The 23,779-nt window shown below is 58.9% G+C and overlaps 10 protein-coding genes across 10 annotated transcripts; 5 read left to right on the forward strand and 5 right to left on the reverse strand.

Moving 5' to 3' along the window:
• Window positions 1-679: 679 nt before the first annotated feature.
• BDZ90DRAFT_246204 (class II aaRS and biotin synthetase) lies at window positions 680-2,432 on the forward strand (the record flags this gene model as incomplete). Its single annotated transcript, XM_025507540.1, has 3 exons — window positions 680-743; window positions 820-2,213; window positions 2,235-2,432. 3 exons carry the CDS (start codon window positions 680-682, stop codon window positions 2,430-2,432), a joined length of 1,656 nt encoding a protein of 551 aa, XP_025362429.1.
• Window positions 2,363-4,761, reverse strand: BDZ90DRAFT_232205 (DUF89-domain-containing protein). Its single transcript, XM_025506168.1, has 5 exons — window positions 4,650-4,761; window positions 4,464-4,578; window positions 4,217-4,379; window positions 3,952-4,134; window positions 2,363-3,873 (listed from the first exon to the last, which is right to left on the reverse strand). Exons 1-5 carry the CDS (start codon window positions 4,732-4,734, stop codon window positions 2,503-2,505), a joined length of 1,917 nt encoding a protein of 638 aa, XP_025362430.1. The 5' UTR covers window positions 4,735-4,761; the 3' UTR covers window positions 2,363-2,502.
• A 482-nt stretch (window positions 4,762-5,243) lies between these two features.
• Window positions 5,244-6,748, forward strand: BDZ90DRAFT_240089 (CDF-like metal transporter). The gene is made up of 3 exons (XM_025507370.1): window positions 5,244-5,609; window positions 5,684-5,844; window positions 5,910-6,748. Exons 1-3 carry the CDS (start codon window positions 5,382-5,384, stop codon window positions 6,607-6,609), a joined length of 1,089 nt encoding a protein of 362 aa, XP_025362431.1. The 5' UTR covers window positions 5,244-5,381; the 3' UTR covers window positions 6,610-6,748.
• Window positions 6,749-7,266: 518 nt separating this feature from the next.
• Window positions 7,267-8,561, forward strand: BDZ90DRAFT_219847 (putative ADH1-alcohol dehydrogenase I; the record flags this gene model as incomplete). The annotated part of the gene is made up of 4 exons (XM_025504415.1): window positions 7,267-7,397; window positions 7,485-7,745; window positions 7,813-8,199; window positions 8,279-8,561. The coding sequence occupies 4 exons, from the start codon at window positions 7,267-7,269 to the stop codon at window positions 8,559-8,561; spliced, it is 1,062 nt and encodes a 353-aa protein (XP_025362432.1).
• Window positions 8,562-8,677: 116 nt separating this feature from the next.
• On the reverse strand, window positions 8,678-10,210 carry BDZ90DRAFT_219833 (alpha/beta-hydrolase; the record flags this gene model as incomplete). The annotated part of the gene is made up of 2 exons (XM_025504414.1): window positions 8,678-9,154; window positions 9,269-10,210. 2 exons carry the CDS (start codon window positions 10,208-10,210, stop codon window positions 8,678-8,680), a joined length of 1,419 nt encoding a protein of 472 aa, XP_025362433.1.
• Window positions 10,211-10,415: 205 nt separating this feature from the next.
• Window positions 10,416-16,947, reverse strand: BDZ90DRAFT_232210 (hypothetical protein). The gene has a single exon (XM_025506169.1). The coding sequence runs from the start codon at window positions 16,882-16,884 to the stop codon at window positions 10,507-10,509; it is 6,378 nt and encodes a 2,125-aa protein (XP_025362434.1). The 5' UTR covers window positions 16,885-16,947; the 3' UTR covers window positions 10,416-10,506.
• A 207-nt stretch (window positions 16,948-17,154) lies between these two features.
• BDZ90DRAFT_219786 (ribosomal protein S16) lies at window positions 17,155-17,743 on the forward strand (the record flags this gene model as incomplete). Its single annotated transcript, XM_025504411.1, has 2 exons — window positions 17,155-17,475; window positions 17,561-17,743. 2 exons carry the CDS (start codon window positions 17,155-17,157, stop codon window positions 17,741-17,743), a joined length of 504 nt encoding a protein of 167 aa, XP_025362435.1.
• BDZ90DRAFT_232211 (hypothetical protein) lies at window positions 17,604-20,561 on the reverse strand. Its single transcript, XM_025506170.1, has one exon. The coding sequence runs from the start codon at window positions 20,504-20,506 to the stop codon at window positions 17,831-17,833; it is 2,676 nt and encodes an 891-aa protein (XP_025362436.1). The 5' UTR covers window positions 20,507-20,561; the 3' UTR covers window positions 17,604-17,830.
• Window positions 20,562-20,633: 72 nt separating this feature from the next.
• On the forward strand, window positions 20,634-21,503 carry BDZ90DRAFT_172998 (hypothetical protein). Its single transcript, XM_025503703.1, has one exon. The coding sequence runs from the start codon at window positions 20,748-20,750 to the stop codon at window positions 21,408-21,410; it is 663 nt and encodes a 220-aa protein (XP_025362437.1). The 5' UTR covers window positions 20,634-20,747; the 3' UTR covers window positions 21,411-21,503.
• BDZ90DRAFT_232212 (hypothetical protein) lies at window positions 21,379-23,688 on the reverse strand. Its single transcript, XM_025506171.1, has one exon. The coding sequence runs from the start codon at window positions 23,624-23,626 to the stop codon at window positions 21,596-21,598; it is 2,031 nt and encodes a 676-aa protein (XP_025362438.1). The 5' UTR covers window positions 23,627-23,688; the 3' UTR covers window positions 21,379-21,595.
• Window positions 23,689-23,779: the final 91 nt, after the last annotated feature.

The raw sequence follows: 23,779 nt of genomic DNA on the forward strand, positions 1-23,779 counted from the left end.
AAGCTCAACACCCGGGCGCCAGGCAGGCCTTCTGGCTTGTGTCCGCCTATCTCCTTGGCGCTGCTCTCGAGCAGCTCGGCGTATCCAAGCATAGGGTGATGCTCGCTGGCATGCCAAAGCTCCTCGAAGAGACGGCTCAAGGCGGTACAGGATTCTCTTACGAGTATATGCTGCTGAAAAGGGGAGACAACGAGGCAGGGCCGTCGACTACGCCCAGCTCCTATCGCGAGGCAGTGCACGCAGTCGCTACATTGATGCAGTCCCGGGCAGCTAAGCCGGTAGCTCTGACCGACAAGGACAAGGCAGCTACACAACAGCGTATCTCAGAGTGGGTCAACGCCGACGCCCACGTCGAGAGAGCCTTTGTCTCGCGCGCAGAGGCAATCGAGATGTTCGCATCAAATCCGTTCAAGCTGGAACGCATATGGGCTACTGCAGGCCATTCAATACCACTCTTCCTTCTCAAGACTCCCGGTCCGACAGGCGCAGTCATTCATCGCGACCTAGCGCCGCCACCTTCGTACCCTCTTCTTGATCAAACACGTGAGTCGCTGCCAAGGCGCCACGCAAGGCGAAAACAGCATTCTGATCATTTATTCCGCTCTTCATTCCCCTCTGGCAGGCCAAATCGCCGCTCTCGCCGTCACCGACTGGTCGACCGCTACCTTCACACCGACAGATGCCAGCGCCGCGTCCGTGGATGAGCTCCCCACCACCCAATGGCTCAGCAACGTCCGCGGATGGTCACACCCAAGCAAAGAAGTGCTCGAGGTCAGACTCAAGCAAGAAAGGTGAGCAGATGATCGAGCCAAATCGTAGAGGAGCGTCTCGGCTCACAGATCCGCACGCGCAGCGACATGAAGCAACAGGGTCGAGAAGGAGGCCACCTCGCAATTGGCAAATCTCAGTCTCTCTTCATGACTCACGCTCACTCTGCTGGCTCGCCTTTCCTCTTGCCCCACGGCACTCGACTGGCGCGCCGCGTCGAGCGGGTGATTCGCGACCTCTACGATGTCCACGACTACGACGAGGTGATCACGCCGCAGATCTACCGCAAGAAACTCTGGGAGCAGAGTGGGCACTGGGACAACTATCGTGAGGACATGTTCGGCGTCGAGGGCTTCAAGGAGCAGCAGCGCAAGGAGATGAAGAGAGCAGCCAAGGTTGCAAAGGTCATAGAAGAGCGACGAGGATGCTGCGCTGCTCATGATGCTGAGGGAAGTGGGCAGAGCGACGCCTCCACCTCTGCGTCCGCCTCTACATCGACGACTCCGCTCCCGGACATGGATTTCGGCCTCAAGCCCATGAATTGCCCAGGTCATTGCCTCATTTACTCTTCGCAGCCTCGCAGCCTCTCCGACCTGCCTCTACGCTTCTCCGAATGGTCTCCACTGCACCGCAATGAGCCTTCTGGCTCCCTCTCTGGCCTGACTCGCGTTCGACGCTTCGTTCAAGACGACGCTCACGTCTTTTGCGCTCCCGAACAGATCAAGGCTGAGATCGCAACGATGCTCACGATGCTTTCAGATGCTTATAGCGTCTTTGGCTTTCCAAATTTCGAGGTCGTCCTATCGACACGACCCAGCAAGAGTCTAGGAAGACAAGAAGACTGGGACCGTGCTGAGCAGGCTCTACAGGAGGCTCTCGATGAAGCGGGCGTGAGATGGACTTGTAATCACGGCGATGGCGCCTTCTATGGACCCAAGATCGACATTCGTCTCGTCGACTCGCTGCAGCGCAAGCACCAAACGGCGACGATTCAGCTCGACTTCCAGCTGCCGGAGCGGTTTGGCCTCACTTACGAGCCAGGCGCGGCTGCCAGCGCGGAAACGACCAGCGTACATCGCCCTGTCATGATCCACCGTGCGATTTTGGGCTCCGTCGAGCGCTTCCTTGCCATTCTCATGGAGTCGCGAGAAGGAGCATGGCCCTTTTGGCTCTCCCCTCGCCAAGCGTGCATCATCCCTGTCACGACGAGTCCGGAGGTGCTAGCATACTGCGAGAAGGTGAGGAAGCAGCTCAGCCTTGGCCTCGACTATGAAGCCGAAGACGGAGGGGTTGCGCCTCGCTCCCTGCAGCGCTTCTTTATCGAGATGAGTCCGCCCTCGTCGCTGGATATGCGCCTGTCGAAGCGTATCAAGAGGGCGCAGCTCGCAGGGTACAACTTCCTCATTATCGTAGGCGAGGGCGAAATGAAGGCGTCGACGGTCAAAGTGACGAGGCGAGCGATGCAGGCGGTTGTAGAGGGGAACGGCTCATGGTGGAAGCGACTGAGAAGCAGCGCAGCAGATGGCGTGGAAGCGCAGCTCTTCGGAGAGAGTGGCGAGCTGAGTAGCAGCGGCGAGCGGGAAGCAGGACAAATGGAGATGGGCAGCTACGAGGTTGGCAAGCTGCGAGCACTTTGGGAAAAGATGGATCGATGCCACTTGTGAGCACGATTGCGAGGGGCACATTGCATACCCTCCTCATCAATTAATTGATTGCATAAGACGATCATCGCCGCTACGACTTTCCTGCGAACTGTACGACGGCGTATTTGCCATTGACGCGCCACTTTGCATCCTCCTTCTGCACCCTCTCCTCGACTCCCTCACCCAATCCGACGACGACGTCTGCCTTGCACGTCCTGAGGGCCAGAATGTCGATCTTCCCAGCCAAGTCGCCCAGCGCAGTCTCGAATGGCGCAGTAGAGGGCCAGCGCAAGTCGCCTGTCAGCTTGCGGTAGTTGAGGTCGCCCTTGAAGATGACGAGGTTGCTCTTCTCGCGCAGCTCGGCGAGCAAGGCGGGCGCCACAGATGGCATCGCATCGAAACCGACACCCTCGGTCCAAAAGTCGCCCTTTTCGAGGCCAGTGGCTGCGCCAAGCCTTGTTGTCGGTGGAACGGAGAGCTTGAATTGGCCGCTACGCAGGTACGAGGCCCATGTCGCAGCCAAGCGCTGCGTTGCCGTCGACGAAGCCGCGCTGCGAGAGACACTGCGGAACCCACTGGCTGAGCGGCCCAGGCTAGCGGTACGAGCAGCGGGGCGACGTCCCCTTCTCTCCTCCTCGCCGTTGTCGTTGTGCTCCTCGTCGACGATGGCAAGGTCCGAAAAGCTGAGAGCCGTCGAGTCAACGAGGAAGGATCGGCTTGGCGAGACGGTGCGAGAGCGAGATGACTGGAAGTAGGCAGGGTCCATTTGCAGCGACCTTGAACCTGCTGGGACCGGAGCATCCTTGGAGCGACCTCGAGCCTCGACACTTCCCTCTCTCGCCTGAAGCACTCGTGATCCCGCTGGACTCTCTCCCGGCGCAGGAGCGGAGCCATTGTCGGGTTGGTACTGCAAGCTCCTTGAACCTGCCGGCGCAGGATTGACTCCTCCGGCAAACTCACTCACGTCTGCCTGAGCAAAGCGGTTGCGACTGCTCGAGCGAGCCCTGGCGTGCCTCTCTGCCATCTCCTTGGCCTGGACATCACTGCGATCCTCGAAGAAGCGAGATTCCTGAAGCGCTTCGATGGCAAAGGCAAAGTCGGGCGGGGTGACATCGCTGACGAACCAGGGCATGGCCTTGGCGTGGAAAACGACCTCCTTTGCGTGTCCGGTCGCGACGAGCCATTGTCCGAGCATGAGATCAGTGATGAGTTCGAAGCCGGAATTGTCGAGGACAATGTCGACTCGTCCGCCGCCTGAAGCTCGCAGAGTCTCAATGCGCTTCCACGCTTCGTCGAGGCCGCTGAGCCCGGAGAGAATAAACTTTTCACGACCCTTTTGCGCATCTGCACCAATGCCGCCTGCTTGGAGAGTCTGGATATCGGCGTGAGAAAGAGAAGTGAGGAGGGACAAGTCGGTAGCGTTGCCCCAAAGGGCGCTCTGAGCGAGAAGGAAGAAGGTGACCTGAGCGGGTGGGGGCCAGGGACAGAATACCGTCAGCTGAAGTGAGCCAAATTCTCACATCGGGGACGTCAAGCTTACCTTGATTCCCTCTGTGCTGGCCGCAGCTGCTCCTGCCTGGCTTTGCTGTTGGCCAATGAGCTTCTCGAGCGTCTGAGAGAGCTGCTCGATGGCTGCTCCTGACGAGCGGAAGGCGGAGAGCTTCTGAGAAGAAAACGGGTCATAGCTCTTCCAATGTTTGCTGAAGTCGAAGTAGCTGCGCACCTGTGTGAGGGGAGGAGTGACACAAATGAGCAGCTGCACGACCATCTGATAGCTCAAGTTGCTCGCTGGCCTGCTCGCTCACCAGCCTGTAGAGGTAGCACTCGGCAAACAACCATGCGGCCGAGAACCAGGTGGGCTTCTCGCGCTCAAGAATGTCGTTGTAGAGTTTGACATCAGGGCCAGAGTCTTGACGGAGAGGCTCCAGAGGGCGGTCCCTGCCAATGTCATGCTTCAGCTTGGAGAGCCTGGCCGAGGGACAAGAGGAGAGTCGATGAGCGTCAAAAGAAGTCTTGCCTGGGTTGCCCGCTGTCCCCCACGCGCCAACTTACTGCTCAATGATGACCTTGGACTCGTGTACCTTTTCTTGTGTGTCTGTAGCTGAGGAGGATGCTTCAAGGACGGCTGCTGCCTGAAAGAGTGCGTCGACTGCCTGTGTGAGGATGACTGGAATGCGATTGCAAAGCATGAATAATGGCGGGTTGGGTGGGCTGGCACTCGTCATCCTCGTCACTCACTAGGCCACCTCTTTGCGGTGCTCTCGAATGCGAATGACTCGCGGTCTGAGGCAGACCATTCTGGCGGACGTTGCGAAGAGGACATGCTGGTGAGGATCATGGTATGCGGCAGAGGAGAAAGCAACTAAGGCCAAGCCCACCGTCGTCGGCCTGGCGGGTCTCGAGTCCCCAAGGGAAAATGACCAACCACGTGGAGTTGGTCCGTGCTCACCACTTTTGCCCTTGCAGGCCGCCGCTCAGGTGCCTTTGAGTGTGCCTGCGATCATCGCCTCTCTGTTTGGCACACGACGCCCGCACGCCTTGGCGCAGCGAAAAGAGAGCATCGACTGGCGTCGAGATGAAGACAGTCCCCTCTGTCCAAACCATCGACGATGTCACATATCATAGCCGCAGTCGCCGGCAAGGCGACCGGTGAAGGCCCATCATCTCATCAGCCAGGCGTTTCCCCACCCTTGTCACCCAAGAATGTGCGCGACGAGGAAATTGAGCTCACTGCCCCAAAGGCTGCGCTCCCTCGTCCACCTTCAACGGCAACCGACAGGCATTTGCGCGAGCAAAGTGTCGGAGGGGATGCCTTTACCGCAGCCGGTTGGTCTGAAATCTCCAGAATTCCCAGCGTCAGCTATGCGGGAATCACGCCGGGCTCAGAGGAGGGCGACCCGTGAGTCGGCGTGGGCCTATAGCCCTCACACGCCTGGCTGACTGACCCTCCCCAACCCCCCGTCTTTCATCATGCGCAGCCTCCTTCTTCGCTCCCGACTCGTCGGTGAAAACGACCTGCGACGTCGTCCATCTGGAAAGGGCGGTCGCAAGGCCGAAAAGAACGTCAAGCGCTTCTACGAGGAGCAGAACGAGCACATTGAGCGACTCCTCAAGCCTATCCACGCTCATGGACAAGACGATGACAATGACCGTCAGGACAACGCCTTCAAGGTCAAGATTGCAGTCTACGGCAGCTTCGTGAGTGTGGCAGGCGCGTACCCAGCTTTGGCCTACTCGAACTGACTGTCCCTTCCCCTCCCGCTCATGCCCAGGCCGCCAACTGTATCCTGGCCATCCTCCAAATCTACGCCGCCGTATCATCTCTCTCTCTGTCCCTCTTCGCCACGGCGGCAGATTCCGTCTTCGACCCCTTTGCCAATCTGGCTCTTCTCTACTTGCACCGCAAGTCGACTCGCGTCGATGACAGGAAGTGGTGAGTGGACGAGCGCGAGGTCCACTAGGTAGAGTGGACATTGACCAGCCCTGAACTTCCGTCAGGCCCACCGGCGGTTCCCGCTTTGAAAATGTCGGCAACTGCGTCTATGCCTTCCTCATGGGCACCGTCTCATGCATCCTCGTCGTCGAGTCCATTCGAGACCTAGCCACGCACACCAGCGGCGACACCAACAAGCTTCATGTTCCATCACTAGTCGCAGTCGGCGTTGCCTTTTTCGTCAAGCTCTGCCTCTTCTTCTACTGCTTCGCTCTCCGCCGCTTCAGCTCCCAGATTCAAGTCCTGTGGGAAGATCACCGCAATGACTTGGGCATCAACGGCCTGGGAATCCTCACCTCGGCCTTGGGCTCCAAGATTGTGTGGTGGATCGACCCAGCGGGAGCCATGGTCATCTCGGCCATAATTATCACGAGCTGGTCGATCACAGCAGCCAGGAACTTCAGAGAGCTCGCCGGCTACGGAGCCCCGCCCGACTTCTTGCAGCTCGTCACCTACGCGGCATGGAAGTTCCACGACAAGATTGAAAAGATCGACGCTGTCAAGGCGTATCATACCGGGCCGACCTATACAGTCGAGGTCGACGTCGTCTTTGATCGCGATACTCCCCTCTGGCAGTCGCACGACGTGAGCGAGGCGCTCCAGAATCAGCTCGAGTCGCTTCCGAACGTCGATCGGGCGTTTGTCCATTGCGACTACGAGACGGATCATTCTCCCGAACACATGGCTCGTCGCAAAGTAGTGTGAGCGATCAAGACGAGCGAAATACTGTACATAGAAACACACAATCGAACGATAGTCAGATGACTGATGTCGCGCAAGCGGATGTGGCGGCAAGCAGCCGCGCCTTGAGTCATTGTGGTCAGCAGGCCAGAGCGCACGGGCCACTACTTCGGCGCAGATCAACCTTATTCATTCAGCGAGGTGACGGGACCTTTCTGAGCTAGCGTGGGAATCAGTGGCCGTCAAAGGGATGCAAGACTGCAGCCATCTGAGTCGTGCGACATTTGCGGGGCTCCTACACGAAGTGTGCAGGAAGGGAAACAGGCATTGCAACGTCGCTCTGGCTGGCCGGCGATTGCTTCTCCTCAGGTGACCACTGCCATATCGTGACCCTTCCGCGCAAGTACCTCCGATCATAGCTTCCCTCTCTTGCTTCGGCCTGATGCAGTGTGTATCTTTATGCACAGGTGGCCAAGATATGGTCACCGGATCACTGCCTTGTGTGCAAGAGAGGCAAGGGATGTCGCCCGACAGCGAGACGGGCCAGCTAGCTCTGTCCACGTCGCAACCTGCGCTTCGCGTGTATATAGGTATGTATCTCGACTCGATTTGGTTCGATTGATTTCTCCTCTATCCCTCGTCCATCCAATCTGATCACACATCTTCCGCAACTAAACTATCATGTCGTCTCAGATCCCTCAGAACCACAAGGCTGCCGTCGCTGAGAAGGAAGGTGGCTCCGTCAACATTGTAGACGTCCCTACGGCCAAACCTGGCAAAGGGGAGATTCTCGTCCAACTCAAGTACAGTGGGTGAGTGGGCGAGAAGGCGCGGAGTGCAAATCGGTAAGGGTGCTCACCACTGACCGTCCTTGGATGCTGTCTCTCCTTTCGCCGCAGCGTCTGCCACACAGACAGCCACGCCCTAATCGGCGACTGGCCAGCTCACGCCTCCTTCCCTCTGATTGGTGGGCATGAAGGAGCGGGTACGGTGGTTGCACTGGGTGAAGGAGCCGACAAATACCACCAGATCGGCGACCCTGTAGGGCTTAAATGGCTCTACAGCTCATGCCTCAATTGCGACTTTTGTGCCGCAGGGACAGAGCCTAACTGCCAGAAAGCTGAGTGTCATGGCTTTACTAAGAACGGCACATTCCAGCAGTGAGCTCCCACCAGGATCGACCACCGTATTGCGCAGGACTGACTTTCGTTGCTGCGGCGCCTACAGGTACGCCATTACCGACGCGTCTCACGCGACGCCCATTCCCAAAGGTCTCCCCCTGGACGCCGCCGCCCCGTTGCTCTGCGCAGGCGTCACAGTCTACAAGGCGATCAAGGTCGCAAACCTGAAGCCTGGACAGACCCTCGCCATCTCCGGAGCTGGCGGCGGACTGGGTCACTTGGCCTGCCAGTACGCAAGGGCTGCCGGTTTGAAGGTAATCGCCATTGACACGGGAGACGAGAAGAAGAAGCTGTGCGACTCGTACGGAGTTTCTGCTTTCGTCGACTTTGCTGCTGAGAAGGATCTTGTGGCCGCGGTCAAGGCTGCGAGCGAGGATGGACTCGGTCCCCATGCTGCTGTCGTTGCTGCGAGCGGAGCAAAGGCCTACGAGCAGTAAGTAAATCGCGATAGCGCAGTACGCACACTTCGAGTCCATCGCTGATCACTCAATGACCTCCTCTCACGCGCGCAGAGCTCTAGAGTACCTGCGCCCCACCGGTGTCCTCGTCCCCGTCGGCCTGCCTCCCAATGCCACGATCAAGATGGACGTCTTCTGGTCGGTCTTCTACTCCAAGCAGGTACGCCCGAGCTATGTGGGCAACCGCGAAGACGCCAAGGAGTGCCTCCAAATTGCCGACGAGGGCAAGGTCAAGGTACAATACAAGGTCAAGGGTTTAAGCGAGCTGCCTCAGGTCTACGACGACATGCATCACGGCCGCATTGCGGGACGTATCGTGCTGGACCTCGCCCGTTGAACATGGCGTGAAACAGGATCGCTTTGCCGCCAGGATTGTTTGTGTCTGCATCGTCTTGCCCTGTATCGCTCTCGTGAATGGAATGTCATTTTGTTCGGGATCGTAGAGAGACACGCTCACAGGTGCGCCGCTCCCGTCTTCTTGTCCTTCTTTCTCTCCTCATCCCACAGTCCTCCACTCTTCCACGACGCTCCTTGCACAAAGAGCTTGTCCTCATCACCCTGCTTGCCATACACGTCCTTGTTGCTGCTGACGGAATCTTCGCCCTTTGGCGCAAAGGCCGCTCGCATGTGGGCAATGAAGATGTGAGGCTTTTCGGTCGAGGCGAGATGCCCGCCCGTGGGCGACTTGGCGTACCAAGTGAAGCGCGAGGTATTGGAGCGAGAGGCATTACGAGCCCAATTGAGAGGGCAATCGATGATCTCGTTGGGGAAGCCCGTGTAGCCAAAGGGCACATCGACGCGGTACGTGGAATCGAGCATGTACAGGACGAAGGGCTTGTTGAGGGCGTAAGGGAGGAAAGAAGTGGCGGCACTCTTTGTCACCCAGTAGAGGAAAGTTTCGTGGAGGAGCCAGTCGATGTCGAGCTTGCTCTTTGTCTCGCCGCGGTTGGGGAAGATTGCCTCGATTTGACCCGGTCGCTCCTTGACTTCGACAGGAGCGTCATTTGGCTTGTTTTCAGTCTCATCCTGCGTGGTGCTGCGGACCTGTGCCCCGATGTTGATGCCGAGCCCGTTGGTAAAGTTGGCCATGTATCCCAAGATGGCGACGGGCGAATCGATCAGGCCGAAGCCGATTTGGGAGGGTCGCTCGCGCTGAATTTTGTAGTAAGCTGATCCGTAGTTGTTATAAAGGAGGGCCTTGCGTACAGCTTTGCGTTCTTCTTCGCTCATCGTCCAGTCTGCCAGCTTTTGGGACACCGACTCGGGCAGAGCCATGAGGAGGCCACCACCGTACTTGCCGCCAGGCACCGTCGGGAGGAAGTTTAGGTGGACAGCACGACAGCCGGAGCCATCGTTCTTTGCGAAGCGTGAGGCCAGGACACGGGCGTGAACTGATCCCCAGTCACCACCCTGAGCAGCATACCTGTCGTAGCCCAGACCTCTCATCAGAGCGTCGAGGAGGCGGCAGTAGCCGTCGACATCTCCAGTCTCGTGCTCCTTCGTCGGTGGTCCACTCGAGAAGGTATAGCCGGGCAACGAAGGGATGACGACGTGAAATGCCTGAGCGCTGGGATCTTCGGGCTCAGCGAGGGGCTTGGCGATGTGAGCGGCCTCAAGGAACGAGCCAGGCCATCCATGGCAGAAGATCAAGGGGATAGCATCTGGCCTCGATGAAGGCTGATGGATGAAGTGAAGCTGCTTGCACCAGTCGATGGACGTCGTAAAGTGAGGATAAGTGTTAAGCTCAGCCTCAAAAGCCTTCATGTCCATGTTACGCCAGTACTGAAGAGCACCCTTGATGAGCTCAAGGGTAGGAAATGCCTTTGGCTCGACGTCTTTGGACTTGGAGGCCGGGAACATGGGACCATCGGGCAGGCGAGCATCATCGAGCTTGCGGTGGAACTGCTCGAGGTCTGCGTCAGAGAATGAGATGGTGAAAGGGGTGGGCGTGGTGATAGCTGGGACTTCAGTCGGTGCGGCAGTCATGGTGGTGAGGTGGTGATGGTGAGGTGGGGAAAAGCATGTTACGACGGCTCATCCACTCGTCCGCTCTTTTTATTCCCACGCGTGGAGGGCGGCTCTCGGCTCGTCCGCTCCAAGACGACCAGACCCGGTCGGGGATGCCGAGGCCGAGGTCACGGCACAAGGTGCGACCCGATCGTGACATCGCAGGGACTGGATGAAATGTATTAAGCGTCTCAAGAGATAAATGATGTCTCACGGGCCCGCGTCTACTAAGCCGAAAGGGTCGAACACTATCTCGCTACTCTTCCAGCACCGCCTCACGTCGTGATCCATCCACCGACATCGATGATGCTCTCCAACTTGCGACTCACGAGCGACCCAATCCCACTCCCACCCGTGAGCCACAGTTTTGTCAGATCCAAGTATCGCTTCCTGTGCAGCCGCTGCGGCCTCCCCTTCTGCAGTCCAACGTCCACCTCACCATGCGAGTCGAGGTACGGCGAGAAGCTGAACATGCCGTTTGAATAGTAGAGGGCAAATATGACGTTTGCCTTGATCTTGAAGAAGAGGCCAACATTGCCGCCACAGACGGCTACATGGCGATTGCACTCGCCGCGTTCCGAGGACTGGTCCATGCAGCAGAAGTTCTGGTAGCAGACGAGCTCCCCACAGAGGAGGCACAGCGCCGGGTCAGGCGGGATGGTGCGACAGCGTCGGCAGACGGTGCGTTGCGTGTATTGGAAGAGAGTAGTTAGGTCCAGGGGGAGGTGGACAAGCTCGTAGATGGCTGGGTGCTCCAATTGTAGAGTCGGGTGAGAGGGAGAGGCGTGTTGCGATGTGGCAAGGCCGTCCTCGTTGAGGCTGGAGAGGGGACTGGGCGCAATGGGCAAGGGTCTAAACAGCGAAGCTAGCGGTGCATAGCAGTGCTTGATCCAGCCTTCGACGATGCTCGAGATGGGAGCCTGTCTCTCCGCTCGTACGGGTAAGGCTTGCGATGGTGGGACGATCTCGAGGTCTCGAAGTAAGCGGAGGTATTCGACGCCACCATCGCGACCGCTTCCAGCTCCATCGCCCGTGCTTGTGCCGCAGAGCGTGCGCTTCAATATGGCCGCTCTACGCAGGAACGGGAGCGTGTACGTGCAGAGCATCTTTGCCAGGCTGACATCGTCGAGAGAGTCGACACCGAGCGTTATGTTGCCCCTCGCATATCCGACGAAGCCCACGATGTTGCCCACCGTCCATCGCACGTCGGGAAAGCACTCCAGCAGGGCCGCCTTCTCCTCTGCACTCAGCCTCGACGGACCAGAGATGTGCGCGAGCCCGCGAGGCTGCGGTGAGCCGGCCGTGGCCTGTGCACCGGCTTGAGGCCAAACGCTGGGCTGCGCGAGACCAAAGACGGTCTGTACCAGTGTGGCGTAGTACATGAGCGTGGTCACCTGCGTAAAGTACTCCGGTACGATGGCTGCCGCCTCGACTAGGATGGCAAGCGGGTCGCGCAAAAGTAGAGGGAAGCGCACAGCCTCGTCTGAGCTCCAGTGGGGGAGCAGACGCTTGAGAAGACCCTGTCGCAGCGAGGCTTGGCCGCGGCCTTTGGTCTGCAAGGAAGCCACACTGCGCAGCGCAAAGACGAGGGAGCGCAGCAGCCCAACGCTGGTATCGCTTAGCCCGTCCGCAACGTTGTTGCCCTTGGACTCGATGCCACGCTGCGATACCTCGAGCATACTAATCGTGTAGGCGACCAGCTCCTCGGGAATGTACATCTTCCTGCTGATGGGCGCCAAGATGGTACGGCTTTGCCAGGCCACTCTTTGATGACGCGTCGAAGAGGCAAGCGGCTTGAGCACCTGAAAGATGCGGTCAAGCATGATCAAGGTGCTCTCATCGATGCCGTCTGGATTCTCGGCAATGGATGCCGGATCCCACAGCGAAGAGAGGGAGCTGTCAGCGTACCAGGCAGAGAAGCAGCCCGTGCCCGTCGTCATCTCTTGCACGCTGCTTGCTGTGTGAGCGCCAGACGTCTTGAGGATGTCGATGTTGATCTTGCGGAGCCAGTCACCGATGGGGGCGCGATCCAGCCTTTGATCGCCCAATCCTGAGCCTGGAGTTGCAGGCGACGTGGCTGCAGATCGCCTTGGTGGGATGGGGACGGGCAATAGGATGTTGCCCAAACTCTTGCAGAGCGGGCAGACGAACTCGCTCCTGCTGAGGTCCTCGGCCTGATTGCGGGCAATCTGACTCGCATGGCGCTGTTCAATGCTGCGATAGTACGAGTCGAAGCATCGCACATGCATCAGATGCCCACACGTCGAAGCCACGAAACCGCTTTTGTGATCGCCTCGCGGGAAGCCACCACTGGCAGGCGCAGCTTGAGGGTCGAAGGGAACCCCACTCTTCGAATCGCTCATCTGCTCATAGCGCTTCTGCACCTTCTCCTCGTGGTCAATGCAAAGACGGTCGAGCGTGAGAGGCACGTCGTTGACAACCTCGTTGAGTGCGGCGAGGCTATTGCGCGGTGTTGTGCGGATAGTCATACTCGGTGTGACGAGGGCCAAAGAGCCAAAAGGACTGTCTCGACGGAGTTGCTCTTGGCACATAATGCAGGAACCAAGGTGGCTGAGATCCTCGTCCTCGCCTTGCTGTTCGTCGTCCACCTCCATATCGTCATCGACGGCTGTGGCGCCAGACTTGTCCGCCTCTTCGTCATCTCCGCCGAACTTGTCCATGAGCGTCTTTTGACGAGCGTTGAAGTCCTTCATGATAGCCTGCTGACGCGCCTTTGCTGCCGCACGACGTGCCTCCAGGCTATTAGCACCCGATTTGGCCTGCGAGGGCGCTGTCACCTTGCGATGCGTCGAGAGCGCAGCCGCAGCCTGAGGCGCCGTCGCTGCCTCTACCTTTGCCACCTTGTCGAGACACCACGTGATCCTCGCCTTGAGAGCGGGTATTTTCACAGACTCCTCGAGAGAGCACAGCAAGTGGATGGCTGTCATCTTGCCGAGGGGGGCGGCAAGTACCGTTTCGATGAAGGTATCGCCTGCCTCGACAATGCCGATCATGACGAGCTGGAGGCCAGCGTCGACCACAGCTTCGGGGAGAGCAAAATTCGCGCTGGAGGCTCCAGGTGGTATGTATCCCTTGATCAGAGCACAGATGAGGATGCGTTGATAGATTCTGCTGGTGAAGAGTCTGCTGACGCCAAGACTCATGGGCGACGTCTCCTGCGCAAAGCCACCGAGAGGCACGGTGACCATCGAATCGGGGTTACGCCCGGCCTTCTTCTCCCTCGCGCGCAGCTGCTCATCAGCTCTCTCCCGCTGGTTGCGCGAAAAGTGAAAGAAGAAGGGATCGATCTCCTTGTAGCACTCTGCTTTAAGCTCAAAGATGCCCAGATCTGTTGTCCCGTCAGGCGCTTTGAAGTTGCTGACCTGCGCCAGGATCTTCTCAAAGGACGGATGGCTGCTGATATGCTCCGGGATGTGCCGCGTAAGCGCAGAGTATGTCCCCTGATTGAGCGCGAGGAAGTGAACCATCTCTCGTCGAATGACCTTTTCAATAGGCCAGCTGTGGACCATAGACGTCTCGGACAGCATCGTGATGAGGAAGAAGAGGAACTCCTCGGCAAAGAAGTGCTGCTGTTCATGATCGAAAGGGTCGGCCTCGGGCGTGTGGTTGAATCTGCGGATGTCGAAGTACTCGAGGAGGCGATAGCGGTCAATGATGGTTACGAGGAGCTCTTCCGGGTTCTTGAGGAAGGCGAGGCCGGCTTGCATGAGGAAGACGTCTTGATCGTACATGCTTGAACGCATGGCTACGTCGCGGTAGTGGGCGGCCTGACCACGTGTGGATGCGCCGTTGCGGACCCAGATCCCAGCACGCACTTGAGCCAGCTTGACGATGACACGTAGTGGGAAGTCGAGAGCGATCATGATGCGGCTCTGGTCGATGTCTCCGCAGGCGAGGCTTTGAAGAGAGCTATGCCCGATCGTCTGTATGTCCCGCTGCGTCAAGGACGCCATACGCCTGGAGAGCTCAGCCAAAAGCCAATGCATCGGATGATGGAACGACGTCTCCTCTCGCTCTACGGCGAAGTCGATGACCCTGCAGAGCTCCCCTCCCACGGAGACGCCAGCAAGGCGATTAGCAATAGCATGCGTGCGTAGATTAATCCGCTCGACCGTCTTGACAAACGCACGGGCAATGGCAGCGGGTGGGGCCTTCTCGTACGCCTCGCCGAACAGCTTTGCCTTCCTCGCAAGGAGCTGGCATACACCAAAGACGGCCACCCACACCTCGCTCTCATACTCGACGTGGTGCTGCGTCTGCCTCGCCTCGGGCAGGAAGGAGTGGAAGAGGGAGAGAAAGTCGAGGAAGTACTCGAGGTGACGCTCGTCTGCCACAATTTGCTGCTGAACGCCCTCTGCTTGGAGGAGATAGCGAGCATCGTAGAAGACGTGACGACAGTAGATCTGGCGCAGTAGCGTGCACTGAGGATTGGCGCTCGCCATGGGGTCCATCTTAGCTGGGAGCATGAGGGTACCGGTGGGCGGAATGAGCTGTCCGGTGTAGATGCTTTGCAGGATGAGGAGCAGCCTCTGCAAGAAGTTGTAGTGGCGCACAAGATCCGACCCAATGGATGGCACAGAGAAGAGCTGGACGGTCATGAGGACGACGGAGTGCTCCGGCTCGCGCTCGCGGAGGATGAAGGTCTCGATGATCTTTGGGTACATGGCCGCAAAGTGGAAGGCGACGGAGCGACGACCTTCCTTGCGGGCGATGATGGTCATGTACCAGCCGCGAACCCAAGCGCGAGCTTCCTTCCAAAGCTTCTGATCCATCAGCAGAAGCCCGTCGAGGCGGGTGAGCTCACGAGGGTCAAAGAACTCAGTCGACATGTGATTGGAGAGGAAAGAGTCTGCTTGCCGCTTGGAGGCGTCCCACGTCTTGAGAAGCTCGGAGCAGAGGAGCAGTCGAGGGATCGAGGCGTTGGCATTGACAAGGCCGTAGGGGTCGCTGTTGCTGCGAGGGAGGTAGGCGACGCCCTCTGCCAAGTCCTTGATGACGGAAATGAGTGCGTGCGCTACCTCTTCGCAGTAAACGTCGAATCCCGGTCGAATGGTGACCTCGAGATCGATGCCTGCCATTCTGCGCGCAAAGCCGACCATGGCTCGCGAGTCAGTCGAGACGGCGAGGATGTCTCGGCCGTGCACGTCGACGCGCTCAGCGACAGCTCTGGCTTCCTCGTCTGAGACGTCGAGTGCCTCCTTAACCGTATCAATGACCTCGCGGAAGCTGTGCTTCTCATCGTTCCAGAGTATGAGAGCGTACTCGCGCTCGTGACCACCTTGTTGAAGAACTGCGGGCGAGCTCGGAGGCAAAGTACCCCACTTCATGCCAGGCGTCTCTGCACCAGCGCTATTGGTGGGTCCATCGGCGTCGACGTAGAGATCAAAGGCGTCAAAGGCTCCCGGTGGGAGAGGAGTGCGCACTTCTGGCGACATCAAGCTGTCCCGCTCCTTCTTGGCTCCGGCAGGGGCGGACGAGGCGGCTTCTGGCCGACCCCACTGCCTCAAATCGGGCAGGTCGTCGACCTTTTTCGTTGCTTCTTGGGCTGAGGCGCGAGCGAAGGAGCGAGGGAAGAGCTTCTGCTCGTTGGGCGCGTGATTGAGGACGATGAGAATGAAGTCAATCCAGGTAGCCAAGAGTTGGGAGATGCGCGGATGTGAAGTAGGGTTGAAGTGCTCGGCGTGGAGGGCATCATGGACTTCTCGTGCGACATCGGGGGGCCGCGACGAGTCTGACGTTGAGTTAGCTTCCTCGTCTGCTGCCATGTCGGTGTCGCCGCGCTGTACCGAATGATAGCCACAGCAGACATCCTGCTTCCAAGCCTCCTCGTCGCCACAATCGCAGCATCCTCCCGAAGACGATGAGACGGAGAAGACGACGTCATGGCCCTCTCTTACGTGGATTGAGGCGTTGAAGCAAGGAGCGCATTGCACACATGTGTCGTCGAGTGCGCAGTCTCTGCATCTCCAGATGGCTTCTCCCTTTTCGAATACGTGGCCACAGGGCATGCCTCGACGTTCTTCGCCGTACTCAGGCGCCGATGTTGGGTCAATGGGAGCAGGAGTCGATGGACGACTGGACTGTGGAGTACCGGCGGCTGATGTCATTGTACTATTGCTGCTGCTGCTGTGAGACCGATGCTGAGGTGCTTTGCCCTTGAAGGCGGATGACGCCGAGGCAAAGGGGTTGTGAGTGGAGCGAGTCGACTCCTTGTGCTGTTCTCTGAGCTGAGAGATGCTCTGCTGTACTTTTGCCAGTGACCAGCCATACTTTTGTATGGTGTCTACATAGGCTGTTGGGTCTCTAGCTAGTCGTGGCTCAGCCTCTGCAGGGTCGAGTACGAGTCCGACATCTGCGCTGAGGAGGCGATGATACATCTTGGCCTTGAGTGCATCTCTGCTGGCCTTTGTGAGTGGGAGACGATGGTCGAGGGCGTCATTGGCGTTGAGTCGAGCTGGCGCTGTGGGACCGTAATGGGCAAAATGCCTGGAACCCTGATAACCCAAGTCCTTGAGGACCGACTCGATGGGATGCCAATCAGCTGAGGCAGCGTCGAGGGATGCCGTCGATGCATAAGGGAAGCGCGACGACGACGCCTGGCTCGAGGCCAGGAGGTGCGATTGCGACTCCATGTCTGCTAGATGAGCAGCAGTAACAAGACGATGTCAAGTCGAGACGAAGTGCACAGCAGACGGTGATTGGAGCGATGATCAATGGGCTCGAGGGCCACTGACGCCAAAGTGGATCCCGGCCCACCCATCAACGGAACGGAACAATCGACGAGGGCTCGGGGGTTGTGGGCGGGAGGCGGGAGGGCGTCGAGGTCGACTTTCTTCGACTTTGACCAACTGCTCCACGCTCATCCACGATCCCTCACCCTTGTCAACGTCGCAACACAAACGATGCCTGTCCGCCTTCGCCTCGCAAGGCACGGCACTCGCAATGCTCCCTTCTACCACGTCGTTGCCATCCCAGACCACAAGCCCCGTGATGCCCGGCCCATCGAGAAGCTGGGCGAATACGACCCGATTCCTCGTGTTCGCAAGTTCACGCCGCCGCAAATGAGCCCGCATGCCAACATGGCAGTGACGTCGAGTGGATTGCCGAGTAAAGAGCAGCTGGAAAAGAAGGAGAAGAGGCTCGAGTGGAACACCGAGAGGATCAGATATTGGCTCAGCGTGGGAGCACAGCCGTCGAAGCCCGTCGCCAAGATGTTGGACAGGGTGGGTAGCCAGCCAGGCGAGGCGAGAGGGCAGAGAAGGCATTGCGATACTGACTTGCCTCCCCGCACTTCTGACTCATTCCCAGGCCGGTCTCATCCCCGAGGGCAAATGGTTCAAGGGAATGTATCGTCCGCCAGCAGAAGCATCCCACTTCAACCCGCAACTCGAGACAGCCGATGGCGCTGCCTCGGCCTCATCATCGTCAAACGCAGCATCATCAGCAAAACCACCACCACCAGCACCCGCAGAAAAGCCTTCAGCAGCATGAGCGAGACGCCCTTGGTCCATCTTTACCATGTACTATTAGATTCTCGTCCGACCCAATCAACACAGCTTCAGCACAGCTCTGAAGCTTTTACTGAGCAGCCTGCAGCTCGTTGACGAGGGCCTTGAGCTTTGCTTGGAGCTCTGCGTCATCCTCGTCATCTCCTTCGCTGATCTTGGGCAGCTCGAGCCCTCTATTCGCCTCGCCATCAGCGACCACATCAGCCCAAGCCTTTGCCAGCTCGAGCAAAGTCGTCTCCCCTCGAGTATCCCTCGCTGTCTCTGACTTCATCTGCTCCTCTTCCTCTCTCTTCTTCTGCATCGCGCGATAGTGCAGATAGTCCAACGAATGGCTAGCCTTCGCCTCACGCCCAACGAGGTCGATGGGAGCCCCCGCGTACCATTGAACCACCTTCTGCTGACCCTCCCCGCTCCGCGCACGTCTACCGTTTGCTGGTGCTACCGAATCGCCAAATCTTTCAACAGTCTCGTTAGGCAAAGTCTCCCAATACGCATCGATCCCGCCCAGTGCAGACTCCAACGTACGCTCAATGCCCGGCGGAGGAGGCGCGGGTGCCGAGGGGCCGCCACTCTTGCCGCTGCCACCAGCCTTGGGTCCTGGAGTTGCCGTGCTTGAGGGGGGTGGCATGCCTGACGACTGGCGCGGACCGACGGATGGTCTGCTGCTACCTCCGCCACTGCCCTCGCCTCGACCCGCAGCCATAGATCGCGCCAGCACGATGCACGCGTCCCTCAAGCGTACCAGAGTGGGCACGTCGATGGCACCGCGTAACGAGTGACTGACTGCGTACAGATCAACCTGCATGGCCCCCGGCGCCGAAAGGATGCTCGCGGTCCGCTCTACTTCTCGTCGTCCGATGACGCGGGCCATCGTGCCGCAGATATCGTTGTAGTCTCGATGGGCTGCGTTGACTGTCTGAGGTGGGTATCCTTGTGGTCCGGCTGGGGCCAGGTAGGTGGTCGGGTAGCGAACGCTGGAGGTTGGAGCGAGGTGCGCTTGCTGTTGCTGAAGGAGATGCTGCTGCGGAGGATACTGGCCTCGCGACCCGCTGCCGCTGGCTTGGACGTTGAAGTTTGAGTCCGAGGCTTTTCGCTTCTTGCTCGACGACTCAGACGCGGCAAATGGATCTGCGACGCTGTCCGTACTGGCCTTGCCTACCTCACTCTCGTCGCAAAGTCGGCCGGGTCCGGGCACTCCTCTCAAGAACGGCGACTCGATTCTCTGCGGCGGTGGTCGAGGCTCCGAAAAGGGCACCAGAGGCTGTTCTGCACCCCTCAGCTCTTCGGGCAGACAGCTGTTCCAGTTCTTGATGATGTTGTAGTCGTGGACTTTCTCGTTGTACCGCGCCTCGCAGAAATAGATGGGTGCCTTTGGACTCCAAATGGCCGGTGGTGGGCGGCCGCGCGTCCACTTGGTGAAGAAGAGGACGTGCGTCTGCTCGAGAACGTCGTCCACTGCGTGGTCTGCGAAGAGGCCCGTCTTGAATACTTCTTCAAGGGCGAACTTGCGTGAGGGAGGGTGCACGGTCTGCTCTGGGCGGAAGTACCAGCAGCAGGACAAGAGGGGAGGGGAGTTCAGGTCCTCTTCGCGCTTGGAGATCTTGAAGACTTGGGCAAGTGTGGGCTTTGTGGGGTCTGCGGGGTTCATCAGGTGGACCCAGTCTCCTACTTTGAGAATGATGCCTTTGTGGAAGGCATGAGTGTAGTAGATCTTCCCCTTGATCACAGGTCGAGTGGTGAGTTCCGTCCCCTGCTGTCCACGCTGAGCATGCCCGGGGCCAAAATGGACGCTCGAATAGTAAAAGACGGAGTCGCGGGTATTAAGATTGTTCTGGACGTATGCAAGGTCGGAGGTCTGGGAGCGAGGCAAGGTACGGGTCATTCGCTGGTAGAGGCGTTGAAGAATGCAGATGTCGCCGTGCTCTTGCGTCCCCAAAGGATGGCCCCGCCTGAAGGTGGTGAAGACTTGGCAGAGGTCCACTTCGAATGCGCGGGAGTCGGAGTACTCCTGTCGCGATATCCTGGCCTCGACGTCTGCCATGAAAGTGGGCTTCTCTGCATTGTCCAAGAAGCCTGGGCGATCGGCGTACGCTGGATCGAGGGACTGGGCGCATCGTCGGCCGTTGGGCAGTGTGTGGGAGTGTATCGTCGAAATGATGAAGCTGTAAATGGCAGTTGCTTCTCCAGCCGTCGCTGGTGGGGGAAGCCAACCAGAATCCTCTGGGCTGGGCGAGATGACGTTCTCGATAGCCTGGATGCGGGCGTCGGAGAATCGCTTGTAGACTGCCTTGCTCACTCGACCCGACGGTGCCTTCCTAGATGGCTTTGCTGCTTCGTATGGATACGCTCCACCAGCTAAGGCTGCGACTTGCCTATGTTTGGCAACTGCTCCTCGCAGTCGAGCCAGATCGTCGTTGTGGGCTCCTGATTCGTCATTGCCTCCGGCATCAGTGTCATTGCCGGCAGCGTCTTGCTCTTGCTCCTCCTCGTCGACATCTCCTTCTGCATCTTCATCCCCGTCGTCATCATCGTCGTCGTCTTCATCACCTCCATCAATGCGACCGTCTGCGCTTGTCCCTTCTTCGCCGCCTGCTCTGCTGCTCATTGCACTTCCCTGGCGCGTTCTGCCCTCGTCTGCGTCGTCGTACTCGCCGCGGCTACGGCGCTCAGTCAAGTCTCCCGACACTCTAGCAGCGCCGAGGGCGGCATTGCGAGGCGGCCTCGACGCAGACGGCTCCGACGCCATTGCTGTGGTCGTCGTGATGTGGTGTAATGATGGAGAGGATGGAGGCTTCGGAAGGAGCACAGGCGGGCAGCAATCAAAGTCGCGACGCGGACTCGAGTCGAGTCGAGCTCAGTCGTCGACGTTGTCTCTCCGCCGGCCTGAGTGAGTGTCCGAGCACTGATCAAGGCGCGACCGACCAAACGCTTCAGGCTTAACGCTTCAACGCCCTCGCTCAAGCCCTGCTTGCCTATCAAATCATCACATGGAGCCCTCATCTTCACGCCTATCGTCGCCATCAGCGTCACCGCCAGGATCACCGCCAGCGGACACCTCCCCGGCCTACCTTGACGACCTTGGCGGCGAAGCAGCGACGCAATTGCAGCTCTCCCTGTTGCAAAGCGGTCGAGGGTCAAGTCCTCGTTACCACAGCAGCAACGATGACTGGCAACAGATGAGCAGTAGCGCCAACAGCAGCAGCAGTAGCAGGTCATCCAGCCGGCCGCCACTCTATCCACTAAGGCGGCATCAGCAGCAGGACATGTACGCTTCTCGTTCCCCCTCCCCTCCAGGTCCGCCACAAGACCCTGACCCGCGAGACTGGTCGTATCGCACCAACCTCATCGACCCACTTACACCAGATGACGCTTCGTCCTCTGACTCCGACGATGGCTCTGAGGACTCTGACGACTACTCGACTACAACATCGCAGTACATCGCAGAGCAAGAAGCACAGCTGCGTGAGGCATTGGATCAGCTCGAGTTGGCGCTCAAGGTCATCCTGTGCCCGCTGGTGGGGAAATGGTTGGGCAGGCGGTGGGCTTATTGGGGTGAGTACCCACCGCTGAATGGTCATAAAGAGAGGCTCAGCTCACCTTTCCCCCTTCGCCGACAGCCTTTAGAAGATACAATGCTCACGGCGGCCTAACTCTGCGCTTCTTTGGCCTCTCTTGGGTGCCAGAGACCAAGATACCTAGCTGGCTTGCTGTGCTCGCTTTGCCAATAACAGGGGGAGAGTCGTAGCGACTGGAGCGACGAGGAAAGACAATCATAGAGCAGTGGAATCGATAATCACCATTTCATCTGACGCAAGTGTATGCTTGCATCTCGCCCTCACACCTCCCAAACCTTTTCCTGCCCATCCTCCCTCGGCATACCACGGCGATCCATCTCTCCTCCATTAGCCTGCGGGACCAGTTCCTGTAACCTCCGCAGCGCTTCATCTGTCGGGTGCTCTTCCCCAGCGGCGCTGCTACCCGCCCGCGCTCGTCCATTGCTCTCTTGGCCAGCCTTGGCCAAGAGCTCATCGAGTTTCAACCGACTCTCCCTCTCCTGCTGTTCCGCGTCAGTCCCACCTTCATGCAGTTCACGACGCTTCTTCGCCTCCTCACGTCGTTTGCGGTCCATCTCCTCTGCCAAGTGGCGATGGCGCTCCACCTCCTCTAGGATAGCTTTTGCCCCTTTCTCATCGCGCAGCTCGCGGGCGACACGAATGCCGAGTTGGCGGGCGGCGCTGATGTCAGGAATGCTGGCCGAGTGCGTTGTTGAACAAGAGCGAGATCCGTCCAGCGAGACGACGATTGCTGTCAAGGTCAGGGTCAGCGGCGAGGGAGGGGGTAGATGCGCTTGCGTGATCGGGGAGGAAGAGTAGGAGGATGTAGAAGGAAGGGTATCCAGGGGTGATGGATGAGGAGCCGACGCTGAGCTGCCATTCGCTGACGAAGATGCCTTTGTGTCTGCGGCACTGCCATTGCTTTGAACCTCGGCCGCAGCTCTGTCCGTCGCCAGCCGTCTGAGCGAAGGAGCTGCCGTCTTAGTGGCCGGGACAGGGCTCTCTGCTCCCTTGCCACTCTGCAACGCTTCCACAGCCCTTGCTGCAGTCTTGGTGACCGCATGACCTTCCGCTGACGCCTCTCCCTCGACGCCTGTCACGACGTCTCCCTGCTCCCTTCCCGCTCCCTCGACGTCCTCGTGGTCCTCAAACCTCGTCTCTACCCCCACAGGAATAGAGCAACCACCTTCCAGCTCCTTGAGCAGAGCCCGTTCTGCCTCCTGCCTCGCCGTAGCCCGCCAGTCTCCAATCGTTTTTACCATTTCCAATATCCTCGCGTCTCGATCCGTCTTGGGGTCCGCCCCTTCCTTCGGCTTTCGCACTTCGATGGCGAGCGAACCCTGACCGACCGAGTAGAGGAGGACAGGCTTCTGCAAAAATGCGGTGATGCGATGTCCGAGATTGATGCGCAACAGACCCGCCGCAGCGAGGACGATTGCTGTATAAGGGCCTTGGGGGGCGTCGAGCTTTGAGATGCGGGTTCCTAGATTGCCACGCACGTCCGAAAAGACCAAGCCAGGGTAGCGGCGTCTGAGCTGAGCTACCCGTCGCACAGAGCTGGTACCAATGACACTACCTGTGGGCAACTCATCCAGAGTCTTGTACGGCAAGCCCGCTTTGACTACCAGAGCGTCACGCGGGTCCTCCCGCTCGAGGATGGCGCCAATGACAAAGTCGTCGGGTATTGTGGTCGGCACATCCTTCAAGCAGTGCACCACGGCATCGATTGCTCCGAGCTTCAGTGCCACCTCGAGCTCCTTTGTCCAGATGGCCTTTCCCTCTCCGCCGATGACGTACAGTGGAGACTTGAGGTTGTGGTCGCCCGCAGTGCTCATTGATGTGATGGGGAAGCTGGCGGGGCGGTTGGACGAAGAAGGCGCTGATGGGGAGTCTGTGCCGTACCTCTGCGAGAGCATATGGCTGACGTGGCTTGCCTGAACGAGGGCCAATTGGGAATTGCGGCTGCCCAGGACAAACGTCGTCTCGGGATCAGCGGTCCTTGCCTCCTGCTCGGCCAACGGATTGATGTTGGCTGCAGCGAGGAGCTCAGCGCGTGATCGCTCAGAGGTGGGCGTGTTGGTGCCGCTGGCACTAGCACTCTGCACATCGTCCTGCGTACGGAAGAAGATGCAGCGTGGGTCTGTTGGCGGTTTGAGTGAGGAAGAGGGAGCCGTGGCAACTGCCGGGTGGCCAGGAGGGAGGGGTTGCTGAGCTGCATGTGGTACGGGACATTGTGCGTCACCTGCGTGTGGTGGGGCCGGGTTAGATGCAGATGCGGATGCTGAGGCTGTTGATGATTCTGACGATGTCATGCTGTGGTCCTGTATGGGGGGTTGAGGACGTTGAAGAGGAGAAGAAGCAAGGCGAGTGGAGATGCCGGTTGTCGATCACCGTCAGCCGCTCAGCCGTCGGTCGGTCAGGCCAGTCGAGTCGGACCGCGCAGACGGAGACGAGACGAGCGAGTC

This window comes from Jaminaea rosea (genome assembly GCF_003144245.1).
Source record: "Jaminaea rosea strain MCA 5214 unplaced genomic scaffold BDZ90scaffold_6, whole genome shotgun sequence".
NCBI classification, from domain to species: Eukaryota; Fungi; Basidiomycota; class Exobasidiomycetes; order Microstromatales; genus Jaminaea; species Jaminaea rosea.